This window comes from Macaca thibetana, chromosome 1 (assembly GCF_024542745.1).
Source record: "Macaca thibetana thibetana isolate TM-01 chromosome 1, ASM2454274v1, whole genome shotgun sequence".
Lineage (NCBI taxonomy): Eukaryota > Metazoa > Chordata > Mammalia > Primates > Cercopithecidae > Macaca > Macaca thibetana.
The window spans coordinates 67,374,437-67,389,921 of NC_065578.1; the positions used below are offsets into that span (position 1 = coordinate 67,374,437).

Here is a 15,485-nt window from a genome sequence, read left to right on the forward strand (position 1 = left end):
TTTCTTGGGTCAAATATTTACTATGTTCTTATCACTCATAAAGCAGTGATACGAGAGCCTGGGAAATTATATTCACAACACGTCGTGAGGCTGCTAATTTCCCTGCTAAGCTGGTTATGCTTCTCTGCAAGGGTTCAAAGTTACCAAATCCAAGTTTTCTGTGGTTGTAATAAAATTCTGCTCCAGTGAACAAAAAGAAATGTGCATATTAATCAACATGAAGTGGATTTGGTTGAATTTTCTCATGTCACTCCAGCTCTGGAGACAGGCAAGCCTTAGAAAGTGCCTGTGGTTTCCTGAGAGCAGGATTTAAGAGAACCTGTGTTTCAAGGAGGGAGGCCTATTATTCAGGGGCTCTTATGTGTAAGATCTACTGCATATAAAAACTCTGAGGTTCTGTAGTTTCTGCTTCTCTTTTCATACAGGAATCAGGCTCGTTTCTCCAAGGACAGCCACTTAGGCATGAACCCAAGGGATCCCTGATAAATCAAGGATGTGTTGCTTGCATTGGGGATTTGAGGATGTTAAGTGTTTCTCTTGAATGAGGAACATAATCTATAAACAGAGATTACTGAACGGTCTGAGCATCTGCTGGATATTTTAGGGGAATGTAGCCTGTTAAGAGTCTGGAAATCAGATCACCTGGACTAAACCCTGTTTAGTTACAGGACAGGGTTGATTTTGGGACAGAACTTTGACTAAAGCCTCATCCCAACCAAATCCCAGTTCTGCCATAGTCCAATCTCCCATCTAGTATGTACCTACATTCCATCACCAAGCTGAAGAACTGGCTGAACAAGTTTACTCCTTATTGGAAATGGAAACACATTTGTACCACAGAAAATGCCAAGATTTAGACAGGCCAGCTAGATGCTTCTCAGAGTAAGATTTGGCCTCTAAGTTTGCCCAGAGATCCTACATGAGAATCTCTCAATGTGTATTTCAAAGTTAAGGCTTTCTATCTCTGGGGTGTGTGTGTTTACACATCAAGCGGAAAGATAAGCAAGCACCAGTTCCAGAACGAGCCAAGCAATCTGCCCACCTCATAGTGTAGCCGCCGGACTTTGCTCATAGCTGGCAGGCTGGACTGCTTCCCACTGATGTTCCGAAACACCTGAAATACCATGAAGCATAGAAACAGGAAGTAGAGGCAGAGGCAGATTCCAGCCACGATGATGAAGGCCATCTGGTAGTGTCCAGTAAAGGAAAAAACGGGCTAGCCAAGGCCAAGCTGAGCGGGCCCAGGCACTTCTCCCCAGGTCTGTTGGCAATACTTGTTTTGTCTCCAAATACATAGGAAATTTTCAAGGGGATAAATTATTAAAACCTGACATTCTAATGCCAGTGATAGGTTTCTTGACACAATAGTACCACAGAGGGAGGTGTTCAATATTGCTTTCTAAACCAAGTAAGAAAAGAAATGGTGTCTTGCTTGTTAGAAATGAAGAATCTGGGCCCTCCCATAGACCTAAGGAATCGGAATCTGCCTTTTAACCAGGTCCCCAGGAGATTCGTATACACAATAAATTTGAAAAGCACTAATAAAGCATATATTGGTCACTATGGATCAGATGAAAAACCACATTAAAATCACCAGAAGAGTTCAAATGTAGATCCCCAGCTTCCTCCCTAGATATATGGAATCAGATTTTCCGGGGCTAGGACATCAAGTATGACTATGTTTGGAAACCACTGGGCTCGTCCTTGGAGTTTTATAAGAATGAGATTGAGATGCTCTGGCATAATTGAAGAGGAGATACATGGGAGCTCAGTGCAGGGGCCCTGGGCATGGGCTTGAAGGTCTTAAAGTGAAACCAGGGAAGAAGGACCACTTGCAGTCTTCTGTCACCACAGAAAGTCTTGTCCAACAGAATGGGGATTGAAGGACACATGGCACAGATGGGAGTTTGGGTTGCTGCCAGTATACTTGAGACCCACTAGGGGGGCTGACCTGCCATTAGAGTCAATCTGAGAACCACCAAGGCCTGCGGTAGTGTGAGCTGCCTTGAAGGCAGGTGACCTGATTCCAACCCCTTTCCACTACAACAACTCTGCCCAAATTGCCTTTTTTTTTTGAGACAGAGTTTTGCTTTTGTTGCCTAGGCTGGAGTACAATGGCACAATCTCGGCTCACCACAACCTCCTCCTCCTGGGTTCAAGCAATTCTCCTGCCTCAGCCTCCCAAGTAGCTGGGATTACGGGCTTGCGCCACCACACCTGGCTAATTTTATATTTTTAATAGAGACGGAGTTTATCCATGTTGGTCAGGCTGGTCTTGAACTCCCAAGCTCAGGTGATCCGCTGGCCTCAGCCTCCCAAAGTGCTGGGATTACAGGCATGAGCCACCACACCTGGCCCAAATTGTCTATTTTTAAAAGCATTTAATAAGTGTGAACTTGGCATGCATATTTCATTAAATAATATAATATCTAATGCAGTTTCGCCTTCTTTCCTATAATGAACAGTATCCTGGAATGAAGGGAATATAGTTATTTTCTGCAGGACTTGAAATTTTACTCACTCCATCATTTTATAAAATTAAAAAGTTGAACTAGATTTAACATTATAAACATTCTCCTTGTTGTGCAGCTAACATTTGGTGGTGGCATAATGGAGGAAGGGTAGAGCTTCTCTCTCATCTTTGAGGTCATGATACTACAGATTTAGTTTGCTCACAATGTTCTTGTGACACTAAGAAACCAATATAGACATCGTGGCAAGACAAAGCATAGTCCTTAGCACACGGCGATATGAGCCATCAAGGAAGAATACAACCCAGGCCTTTCTCTCCACTCCAGAGCAGAGTCCTTTTCTCCCAAGAGCATGTCACATACTATTCCAGAAGATAAAATATTTAAATCCAGCATCCTAAAAGGGATAAGCTAAGACTGTCACTTCTGCTTCCTGAAGAAGACTTAGCGTTTATGCCAACCAACCAGAAGCCTCGGCTACTCCTCTGGAACTAATCACCTTAGCCTTATCTCCACTTGGTCTCAGGAATGAATAGCAGCAGTGTGATCTGCCAGCACACCAAGGTCACTGTAAGAAGTCTCGCACATAGGCAATTTCAGAAACAGACTCTCCCACAGGGGCCCAGAGATGAACCTCCATGGCTCCAGGGAAAAGCTAGTCATGCTTCAGTCTGCAGTAAACAGTGTATAACAGATAATTCAGACAGGCTGCAGTAAGCCCAGAAACTCGGATCCCTCTGCTGTGAGGATGGGCTGCGACCTTCTCATTTTGCCTGCTGTCACCCAGGCTTGAAAGCAAGCAGTAATTCTTATTATCAGCCTTAATTGTGCTGTTATAATTGGCCTGAGAATCAAAGCCCTGGCTGAGTACATATGGGGAGCATCAGCAGAGCCTTAGAAAACGATCTTGGGGACTGGGTGGCTAGGGGAAGAAATAAAACCCTGAACCCATCAAGGAAGGATACGGCCAGCTCTGTTCCAACATCTGTAGTCCAGATACTGTAGAAGGGATTCGTGAGTTGTACCCCTCTACAAAGAAAATGAGATGGAAAGGCAAGACAAATTAATACAAAGGCAAACGGGAACTTTCCTTTTCACGTATTCTTAGCTTTTCAGCTGCAGGGGTGAGGGCTGTATTTAGGCTAAAAAACATTACAGAGATCCTAAAGAGAAATGAAGCTTGTAGAATACATCAGCCCAAACATTTTGCAACTGTAAAGAGCTGTGCATTTGATTTGATCCCAGACCTTGTCTGAGTATGTGACCACGTCCAGTGCTTCCATACCAAAGGTTCCCGACCACCATTCTCCTTTTCCAACACTCCTCCTAAAGTGACAGGAGTGGGCGTGGTGATGCACAGTTTGGCTCAGTGTCCCACAAACACCTGCTCACCTCTCACACATGTCAAATATGAAGAGGCAGAAGGAACCAACGGCAATGGGTCCGACTTGCTTCCAATACCCTGCAATGTGGTTCCGCTCGTGCTGATCCTGAGGAAAACCAAATTGAGAAGGGAGATAGAGGGGAGAGGAAGACCAAGCAATTCTATGGGGGAGTCAGCATTCGAAGGACACCTGCTGACCACCTATTATGTATCAAGCACCATGCTAGACTCTAGGTGTATGAGAACAAAGAAGATGAAAATCTCTTCTTCAGGAACTCACCTCTGTGGGGGAGTCTGGCACATATGCAGAACATGACAAAGCCCAGCCATAAGGGCTCTGAGAGTAATAAGAACAGGATGCCATGGGAACACAAAGAATGGCCTCAGCTCCCAGGCAGAGGACACTTTGTGGTCCACAAAATAACTCATTCTGAATTAAATTTCTATGTGACTTGTAACTTGTGTTTATAAAAGTGACTGATCCCCGGAAGACAAAGTAAAGACATTAAAGCATTTAAATATGTGAAGTGTGTCTCTTATGGTTAGGAAAACAGGCATATTTCCTCCCCATCCTTATTAAAACCAGCAATGATTCTCCTTGATAAACAAAGACACCAAGAGAAAGAAAAGGAAGGAATGTAGAATGAGAAAAAAGGGAAAGCAAAGATGATCTTAGCCTCCAGGCAGGGCCCCAGGTGGGTCAGTCCACACCAGCTCCCTGTGGACAATCCTTGGCTGGCTGGCTTCCTGGTGCTGGACCAAGTTCCCTCCACTCCCAGGCCCTGATGCCGAGGCCTCATTCTTAGCGTATCTCTGCTGGAGGACCCCTCATGGGGAAAGACCCCCTAATGTAGACAGTTTAGCGGTAGGCAGAAGTCTCTCTCTCTGCTCTCACACTGCTCTCCTGGAAGAGCGGCAGGACTTCAGAGGTCTGGTTTTTATGACTGAGCCATAATGGAATTTAAAAACAGTCCACTCTGCCATGAAGCCCATGTGCCTGACACGAAGACCAAGTTCCAGCTGGCATATCATCTTAGCCACAATGTGATGACGACACCATTCTTATTTTAAACCGTGGTACCTTCAGTCCCTCTTGAAATATGATTTGGTGTCTGTGCAAACTGAGGAGACCAGGAAGGTCTGTATTTCCGAGTAATAGGGGTTACTAGGCCACCTGGACACATTGCCAGCTGGAAAGAGCCAGGTCCACATTCTCTGGTGGTTAACCTGTATTCCTGGGGACAGGACAAGCAGGGCAGAAGCCAGCAGACAAGAAACTCAAGCTCAAGGGCAAGAAATAATACTAATCATTAGAATGTGTGTGTTTATCTTAAGTTACTCACATTCTCTCTTTCAATTCACACAAAAACCCCATGCGTTAGGCCTTTACGTCTCATTTTACAGATGAGGGACCTGAGATTCAGAGTGATAATGTCATTTGCCTAAAGCCACTCAGCTGGTCAGCAGGTGGTGAAGCAGGAATGTGAACCAGAGGGGTCTGCCTCCAGAGTTCCCACTTGTAACTACTAGTTTATTCTGTCTCACCCACTGCTGACTAGAGGCAAAGGGGGGCAGGTGTCAGCTTGGCAGCCTGCATGGAGCAGCTGGTACAGACGTCTGTCCCTCGCAGGGGCTCTTACCATCATGTGCTCGCCACAGAAGATGATCCAGAAGGACAGAAGCATCGCATAGAAGATGCCCTGTCGGATGTCACCGAACAGCAGCATCCAGGTCCAGTCGAACCCGATGGAAAACCATTCCACTGGGATATTGATAAAGGTCATGGAAATCCCAAGGGCAAAGATGACTCTGATGGTGAGAAAATATCAGGACAGCCACTTCATTCATCTGGAGGGCAGATTTTCAAACAATTCCCAGAAGTCAGTTTTGAGACATGAGATGTTACTTATTGGGTCTGAAGCCATATGATTAATTTCTTCTGCACAGAGATGCAAAATGTCCTATGTAGCTCACACTGCTGCAGAATGAAGGAGTGCTACACCAACCTTTCTGTGGAAGTGAACCTGATCTCCTTAATGCTCCACACTTTACTTTGGTACCACTGCAGATGAAGAGCTTCCTATAATGTTTGTGTCCCCTTGCCTTCTCATCCAGGCCTCAGTGAATATAATTGTCCTCTTTCACCTATTCAGGTTATCATTCATCTGATCATTAAGAACACTCATTATTGTGATATCCTCAGGAACGATGAATTATATAAGCATATTTGTTTCAATAATACATGACTCCAAACACATTTGAAATGTAAATTCTCTTGACTGCTTGTTTAGCTTTTATTTTACTCTTCCCCTGTCACACTAAGAACTGCCAATTCTCTATTAAAATGTAATTCTTATGTCACTGATTTATTCATACTTTTTTCCATCCCCTTGAAACACATATGTTAATTAAGCACAGATCACATAGCAGGCATTGTGTTAGCACTATAGAATCCTAAATGAACAGGACCTGTTTTTTCACTCACGGGAGATACAGTTAGTAGAGGAGCCAGATAAAGAGACAATTGAATAGAGCAGGATCAGGAATATCATAGAGTTTTAAAGCATAGAAGGCTGCTACCAGGACTTCTGACTTTGACACAGACAGGAATGGAGCTGAGTTGTGAGTCAAGGTAAGGGAGGTGGAAAGGGTGTTTGGAGGAGAGGGCAGAGCCTGGATGGAGGCACAGAGGCCTGGAAGAACCTGGTGCATTTGGGGATCTGCATGTGGCACATCAGGAAATGACAGGACATGAGACCAGAGAAACAAAGAGGGCTGTGCTCATGAAGAAACTTGCATATCCCACTAGAGAACTGAAATGTATCTTGAAGAGACTTTTTATTGGAATCCAATAAAAAGTTTAAACAATGGAGTGACATGATTCATTCACTCAAAAAATATTTATTAAACTCCTACTATGTGTCAGTCACTATTCCGAGATGCTGAGAATATAACTGTGAACAAAATAAGCAAGGATTGTGGTCTTGTGATGCTTGCATAGAGATGCAGTGAGAGAGGGAGTATAAGAAAAAGATAATAAATAAATGAATAAGCATCATGAAAAAAAATGCTAGGCAAGAGAGTGGAGAGCAATGGGGATGTGATTTTACATAAAGTGGACAGACAAGAGATCAGCAAGTGTGAAGGCCCTGGTGTGAGGGTTTGAGCACAATAAAGGGGGCTGGTGGGTGTTGGAGAGGACAATGACAAGATCAGAGGTGGAAGGCACCCAGTCATCAAGGGGCTTATAGGTCAGGGCAAAGGAGATGAAAAGCCAGTGGAGAGCTTTGAGCAGAGGAGTGACAGGATCTGATTAACATCTGAAAGGGGGCACTCCGGCTATCCTGTGAATAGGCTGCAGGGAGGCACGTGGTGGAAGCAAGGAGAGGGGTTGCAACAAGGCTGTTCCCACTGATCCAGGTGAGAAGCGATTGTGGGTTAGTTAGACTAGGGTGGCCGCAGTGGAAATGGTGAGACTTCCCGGTGAGTTAGATGAGAAGTGTGAAAAACAGAGACATACAGGATGACTCACTGCTACATTTCCAGTTTGAACAACTGAAAAGATGGAGTTGCCATTTACTGAAATGGGGATTCTGGGAGGGAGCAGGTTGGAAGTGGGACACAATCAAGTGTTGTCCTTGGTACATGTGACATTTTCAATGCAAATGAAGACATTAAGTAAAGAGCTGCAATATTTGGGTCCAGAGTTGGGAGAGGCTGAGGCTAAAGATACAGATTAAGAGTCATCAGAGAGCAGATGATTTTTCAGACCACGAAGGTAGGTGAGATCACCCCTGAGGAAAGCACAGCTAATAAAGAGAAGAGGTCCAAAGCAGGTGCCCCCGTCCCAAAGTCTAAGAGGCTGGAAAGATGGAAGGAGACAGAAATGGAGCCTACATGCTGGTCAGCAAAGAAGAATGACCAACAGAAGAGTAGAGGAGACTCTGGGAAGAAAAACTGATTATGTCAGATGCTGGGATGAGTAAACAACAACAAAAAAAAAAAGTGAGGACTAAAAAATGATCTTTGGATTTGGACTATGAAGGTTGTTGGTGATCCTGTGAAAAGCAGTTTTAGTAAAGTGCTGGAGATGAATCCAGACTGGAAGGGACTCAAGAGAGAACAGAGGAGAAGACATATGCACAAGGTTTTTGAGAAGCATTGCTGTAATGAGGGGCAGAAAGAGGGTATGTAGCTTCAGGGAGAAGTGGGAAATGGGAGAATTTTGTCTAAGAAGGGGAGATGGCAGGGCATGTTTGTATATTAATAGAAAGAATCCAGCAGAAAGGGAGAAGTCAATGATGTGGAGAGAAAGTAGGTACACCTGCAGGAGCACTGTCTTTCTTTAAGTGAGAGGAGCTGGGCTTAGGGCAGTTTCTTCACTACAACACAGACAAGTATCTGATTGACCACGGAGTATCCCGAAGAGCAAAGAGGTTAAAGAGTCAGAAAGGTCAGCTGGGTGTGGTGGCTCACACCTGTAATCCCAGCACTTTGGGAAGCTGAAGCAGGCAAATCACTTGAGCTCAGGAGTTCGAGATCAGCCTGGGCAACATAGTGAAACCCTGTCTCTACAAAAAATACAAAAACCAGCTGGGGAGTATACACCTGTGGTTCTAGCTACTGGGAAGCTGAGATGGGATGATTACTGGAACCTGTAAAGTCAAGGCTGCAGCAAGCTGAGATCCCAGCACTGCACTCCAGCCTGGACAACAGCGTGAGACTTTGTCTCCAAAAAATAAATTAATTAATTAAAAAGAGCCAGAAAGGTGAGAGAGGTAGAACCCTGAGGATTAACTTAATAACAACTTGCATAGGAAAGCTGCAGGAGAAAAAGGAGTCCAGGATGACTCCTGGTCAAATCACTGGCCTAAGTCACACACTGGCTGCTTGAAATGGACACAAGCAAAAGCAAGAGCTTGGCAGATCATGAGAAGCCAGTATTCCTGAAGAGCACTGCAAAACCAGCTCTTACTTTTCCAGAAGCACTGGGGGTCGGGACATCATGGTGATCCTCCTCCAGTACCACACCATAATGATGAAGATGCTGGGCGTAAGGAAGGTCTTCATGGCAAACCACACCTTGGTGAAGCCTCCATTTTGGTGGATCCCCTAGGCAGAGACCAGTGATAATTTTGAAGGTGAATATTATCTTAGCATTTCCTTCTACTGGCAAATGCGTTTGTGGGAGAGGTAAGTGGAGACCTTGTCTGCAAAATGTTCATGATCAAGAGCTTTCACATTCATAGCATGCACTGCCCTCATACACCCTTGGCCTCTCCTCAGAGATAACAGAAATACATATTAAAAGAGCCCTGTGCTATGGACCTGAGACCAGAGAAATAAAGAGGGCATCCTATTCACAGTAATGGCTTTCATGCTCTGGGGTCTGAAAGAAGAGCATGGGGCTTTGGGGCAGGGTCACTGTTTCCGAGAGGCTGAATTATCTTACCTTGGACTCATCCCACTGATTTTAAAATGCTAATGCCTAAAGGTCCACTTTAGAGGTATGGATTAATAGGGCAGGTATGGATTAATAGGGCCTACAGGGTGTATGATATCTACCCAGCTACCACCCCTACAGTGTGCCCCCCAAAAAAGCCACATTTGAGGTAGAACCAGAAATTTTAGGTAAAAAGCAGAGATATCCTATATCTCCTAACACCTCTCTTGGCCATTTAGTCCTCATTCGACCCTCACATCTTACTAATCTGGTCTACTAGGGCTACAAGAGCTTTTTCCCTATGCTAAGATAATGATTAAGTACATGATCAATTTTTTTTCTTTTTGTAAGCTTTTCATTAGAAAGTTGCAGATATCCTAGATGGTCAATATGTTGAGATTCGTAAGTGTTAAGGTAAATCTATTCTATAAAATGCTAACCAATATTGTAAAGTATATTTATACTACATTCACCAATTTATATTATATATACCATTAAATAAGAAAGCAAGGAAAAAAAGTCAGTTCAATATGATCCTACTTTTTGTAAGGGAATTACTACGTATATAAAAAGCCTGGAAGGAGATATATGAAAACCTGAACAGTGACTATTTCTCTAAATAGTAGGACATTATAGGTAATTCTTATGCTTTTCTGTTTCTTTACCCAATTATTGTGAGACTTTGTTGAGGTTGAAAAGAAAGGTCCTCCTTGCAGCAAGTTCTAACTTTTCCCCAATTAAACAAATAAGATGGAAAGAACCTAAACCACCCCTATTCCCTTTAACAATTGTGCTTGCAAGGTGAAACACATAAAAAAGAAAATTTACTTTTATCTTGGTGTTATTCATTATGCAATCATGACTATATCATGATCTTATCATTATAATGATCTTAAGTGATCTTAAGCCCATTTAAAATCTTAAGTGGGCACAATAATTGCATTGTTTTCCATTTCTGTAATCTCTCACACAAATTAATTCACTTTATTATCTCAGCCATCATGAGTATGTTATTATTCCCATTTCTCAGATGAGACAGGTGAGGCATAGAGGTGCCATGAGTGAGATGGCGTTCCCCTCCAATACACATGCCAAGATCAATTACATTCACTTACCACCAACCGGATATCCTTTATCTCCCCAATTCCCACATTGATTTTCTTCTTCTCATTCACAGGCAGCCGGATGTTTAAAAGGTAAAACTTATGGGCCACCGACCCAATTTCCATGAAAGGAAGGACATCACATTCATAGTAACGGCCCTCATGCTCTGGGGTCTGGAAGAAGAGCAGAGGGTTTGAGGCAGGGTCACTATTTCCAATAGACTGGCTCTGAATTCTGTTACCCTGGACCCATAACGCCAATTTTAAACAGCTAATGCTTAAAGGTACACCTTAGAGGTACAGAGCAACAAGGCATACTGGAGGCATGGTGTCCACCCAGCCATCCCAACCTAAAAACAAACAAACAACAACAACAACAGCAGCCATATTCAAGGTGGAACCAGAAATTTTAGGTAGAAAGCAGAGACACCTTCCTTCTATCTCCTAACACCATTCTCGGCTGTTTCATCTTCATTAGAACCTCACATCTTACTAATCTTGTCTGCGAGGGCTACAACGGTTTTTATCGGCAGTGTGTCGTCAGGGACCTCTAAGGCTCTGTGGAACAGTCAGCTTCTTAAACGTTCAGGTGGAAGCTCCTGCTGAATCATTACACTCTTTAAGGACGGCTAATTATTCTTCTGATTTTGGCCTGAGGGAGAAGCTAGAAGCAGCTGAAAATATCTTCTTTTTATTCACTTGCCAGGAAAAAAAAAAAGACACGAGGAGCCCTTGGTATTTAGGGAAGGTTGAAACAGAAGAAACAAAGGTAATAATAAGATTAGTGGCCAGAGATAACCACTCAGAATTTTCTGCCTCCAGTGCTTCCTAACAGTCCAAGATGGCAGAAGGGAATAGACATTTTAATGAAATGAAGATTTAGCCCAGTGTCTAGGAAAGCCTCTTGGACTTCGTGCCAAACAATTTAAGAGATACTGCCCAGAGCACGGTGGAGAGAAATCGGACAGTAGGGACACAGCTTTTTTTTGAAAACTAAATTCTGCTCCACCTCACCAGGACTCCCAGCTATGTGTACCTGCTGAGGGGTGGGGGCCAGGGGTAAATATGAGAATGTAGAGGAATGAGCTTCAGCAGGCTGGGACTTTTCCCTGATACAGAAGATAAGAGTTTACCATCAATGTTGGGTTTCTACGTCAGCTTCAATGTTTACTTGGTACCTCCTGATCAAGTTATAGGGGAGATCTAATTTGTCGTCCCTAAGCCTGAATTCACAAGCCCTCCAAAATTTGTCATAAATCTTCAGAGCAAAGATCCACTGAAGAAATGAGAAGAAAGAAGATAACAAGGAGTCTATAGTCTAAGAGTGTGTAGGAAGGGGCTCTGACCCTGAGATCTTGGCTGGTGGGGAGGGTTCCTTACTGAACAGTCAGAGCTTAGAGTGCAGTAAACAGACCTTTGTACAGAGACAGAGACACACATGGCAAGGTGGAGGTGGGGAGGTGCTTTTAACCCCTCTTCCCCACCACGGCACACATTACCGATCAGTTGTCAACAGTTTTTATCCCTAAGGTGTGAGCGGCTCTTCTCAGACACACCAGTTGATTAGAGTTGGCATGGTTGATTTTTAAAAACTCTTCTGTAGAAAGAATGCTGCTGCTTTTTCAAACCTCAGCTGCAGGTCGGATGATTCTTCCTATACAGATTGTCTTTTTCTCCCCTCCACTCCTTTCTCTCTTACACTTTCAAATCAGGGAGGATGGGGGCTTTGCAGGTACTACTGAAAATTCACTACAGGCTCTAATTCTCCCTCAGATTAAGTTGCAGTGAGGAGGCTGATTATCCTCTGTGGTAACAGCAAGAGGACATTTTCTGATTTGTTTCCAGTTAGGGCCTTATTTTATTTATGGAAATTGAGAATTTGAGGGGGGAAGGGAATAAAACCTACTTAGTCTAATACCATCTGGTGTGTGTCTCGCCCAGGGTCCCAAAAGTAGCAGAATTGGGAGAAGGACATGGGCCCTGCCCAAAGGCAGGCGTTGTGCTGTGATAAAGACTTGAACTCCAGGCCAGGAGGCTCTGATTCTAGTCCTGACCATGTTCCTTGCTGGGTACCTTGGGTCACCCTGCCTCATTTGGCCTCAGTTTCTTCCTAAGTGAGAAAGGTAAGTAAGATGATCTCCAGGGTCACTTCTAATCCCCCATGATGGGTCTCTGGGTGTCCCACACTTCCCTGTCACTACAGAGTGAGTAACATGGCCACCCATGACACAAATTTACCTAAGTTCAAATGAAAAGAGACACATTGGCATCTGGGACACTGATTCAACCTTCCTGTCTCGGAGACAAACTCGTTGTATCCTGGTAGAGACTTTTCTTCAAGCACTGAAGTATTTAGGGCATTTAAGAAGGAAGATTCCTCTCTCTCTCCTTCCTTTCCCCCACCCCCAGTTCTCCCCCAACTCCAGCATGAGACTGGCTAATTAGGACAAATTACAGCAGGTGGCAACTTGACTTTTTTTTTTTTTCAACTTCACAATCCACCAGGGACTGAAAAGCTTTAAAGCAATTTCTCATTTAATCTTGAGAGTCAAGACTAAATTTCACTGCAATCAAAAAGCAGAGACTTGATGATTCATTTCCTTCGCACCTTTCAAGGTTTAATATCTTTCTTGCAAGGGATCAACACATCCTAAAGATAATTAAGCAACCGTCATTAAGAAGCAGTTGCAGGCAAACACCCTTCCCCCTCACACTACTCAGTGCCCTCCAAGTGTATAAATAAGAGAAATGACTTTTCCCTTTTCTAAGGATACAATTCTGCATCCAAAAGCCATCTAGCTTAGATGTTCAACCAGTGTTTCAAAGATGCAGTCAACTTGCAGAGACAGCTAGAAAGATTTTTAATTAATTTTCTCCGTTGCATGCAAAGATCTGAAAATGTTAGCTATTCCTCCCTCCTGCTTCCTCTAGTTTCTGTCTATCACTCATTTCTACCTACAAATGGCTTTCTCTGGAGGACAGCCCTGTGGAAATTGAGATATGAAATCCCCCATGATGGGTCTCTGGGTGTCCCACACTTCCCTGTCACTATGGAGTGAGTAACATGGTCACCCATGACACAAATTTACGGAAGTTCAAAGGAAAAGAGACACATTGGCATCTGGGACACTGGCTCAACCTTCCTGTCTCGGAGACAAATTCGTTGTATCCTGGTAGAGACTTTTCTTCAAGCACTAAAGTCCTGCCTCTGCCAGTATTTAGGGCATTTAAGAAGAAAGATTCCTCTCTCTCTCCTTCCTTTCCCCCACCCCCAGTTTAGCATTCAGCAGAGGGTCTAGGGCAGTGGCTCTCAAACTTCATTGAGTTTAAGGTAATAAACTGAAGGACTGTTAAAACATAGATTCCTTGCTCCTATCCCCTGAGACATTGACTTAATAGGTTTTGGGTGTGCCCTGGGAATCTGCCTTTCCTAAAACCTCTCAGGTGATGCTGCCACTGTTGGTCCTCAGAACACACTGTAGCTTTGTTCTAGGAAACCTGGGGGAGTGAGATTCCCCTAGTGCTTCAGAAAAACACTGCAACAGGTCCTTAGGTTTGCCCATGGAGGGCCTTAGTTTATACATTTTCTCCTAGTGGCCCATCTGGTTAATATCCACTTTGACTCTCAGATATGTCCCAGACAAGATGTTAAAGTATAAGGTCATCCTGCCTACGTTCATTGTATCATCTAGTCCAGGGGTGTCCAATCTTTTGGTTTCCCTGGGCCACACCGGAAGGAGGAGAATTGTCCTGAGCCACACATAAAATACACTAACAATAGCTGATGAGCTAAAAAAAAAAATCAAAAAAAAGATCTTACAAAGTTTTAAGAAAGTTAGTGAATTTGCACTGGGCCACATTCAAAGCCGTCCTGGGCTACCTGCGGTCCACAGGCAGCGGGTTGGACAAGCTTGATCTAGCCCTTAAAAAGACTCCCAAGGTAGGTACTCTTATCTCATCTCACAGAAGAAAAACTGAAGCTCAGACAGATTATGTAAGCTTACCTGAGGTCACACCGTCAGCGATAAAACCACCCAATCTTTCTCCTCTTTAGGAAAACAATGGCTAAAGCTGGGGCAAGGTACTCAGAGGCTTCAACCTCATGTTTTTACTATTTCACAGGAAATCTTAACAGTAATAGGCAAAAGCAAAGTTAGGAAAGACCCATGGTAGGAGAGAAGAGGAAAGAAAATGCTCCGCAGAACAGGTATTACCAAAGCTGTCCTCATGCGAAGAAGGGACACACCTAGGAAAAGTAAACAAATCTTTCCACATACCTGAGAAGCAGATAAAAACTCTGTTGGCTTAGACAACAAGGGCTCATACCTTGGGAGACGTGAAGGTGCATTTGAGTTTCCGTGGTACTCTCTCATGGGCCATTTCAGTCCACTCAGCAAAGGCATCATCGCGGTAAGCCAGGGAAACGTCCATGGAAACTTCTGCATTTTCTCCTGCAAGAGAAAGGAGGCACGTTTCAGAAATGGCTTTTGGAAGATATTTTAGAAACAGCTCAAAAAGTTCTTATAGGCTTTGCCATGGAAATCAGCAAGACAAAAGAGAAATATTAATTTCTATCAAACTCCAAACCTGAAGACTTAGAAGTCATAGGAGGAAAGTCTAAGCCAAATGCTGGGTGGCCTCTCATGTCCACTCTGCCAGAGTCCAGAGCCTCCATTTAAACTCTTCCAGAGACAGGGGCCTCACTCCCTCTGAGGGAGCGCAAATAGTCAGACCTCATCCTCCCGCAACTTGTACCACAGGTCCTAGGTCTGCCTGTAGAAGCCACATGGAAGGTGAGGTCCTTCCTTCTTCCATAAAAAGTGCCTTATGTTCTTGAAAACCATACCAGATCTGCCTGCATTTTCTTTCCTCTCTGACAAACATGACTGAGTTTTTCAACCACCCCTCAGACATGTCCCTCTGGGGCTCTTCTCTGGTCACATTCTGTCTGAAAACATCCTTCTCAAACTTATTCCCGAAAGTTCTCAAATATAGGATCTGCTACTTCTCCAAGAGTCAAAATCCCTTCATATTGTGGATGAAGTGAATGTAAAAGGCAAAGTATTTTTCCAAAATTAAAGACT

General features: G+C 43.8%; 1 protein-coding gene across 2 annotated transcripts in view; it reads right to left on the bottom strand.

Annotated features, from left to right (window-relative positions):
- Positions 1-15,485, bottom strand: part of WLS (Wnt ligand secretion mediator) — a 134,554-nt gene that overhangs the window by 46,418 nt on the left and 72,651 nt on the right. For both annotated transcript variants that reach the window (XM_050765724.1, XM_050765803.1), the window contains exons 3-9: positions 14,728-14,852; positions 10,414-10,575; positions 8,831-8,967; positions 5,496-5,664; positions 3,864-3,961; positions 3,437-3,500; positions 1,043-1,186 (exon numbers count right to left, since the gene is read on the bottom strand). In XM_050765724.1, the coding sequence (XP_050621681.1) occupies positions 1,043-1,186; positions 3,437-3,500; positions 3,864-3,961; positions 5,496-5,664; positions 8,831-8,967; positions 10,414-10,575; positions 14,728-14,852 (899 nt within the window). The remainder of the gene's footprint in view (positions 1-1,042; positions 1,187-3,436; positions 3,501-3,863; positions 3,962-5,495; positions 5,665-8,830; positions 8,968-10,413; positions 10,576-14,727; positions 14,853-15,485) is intronic.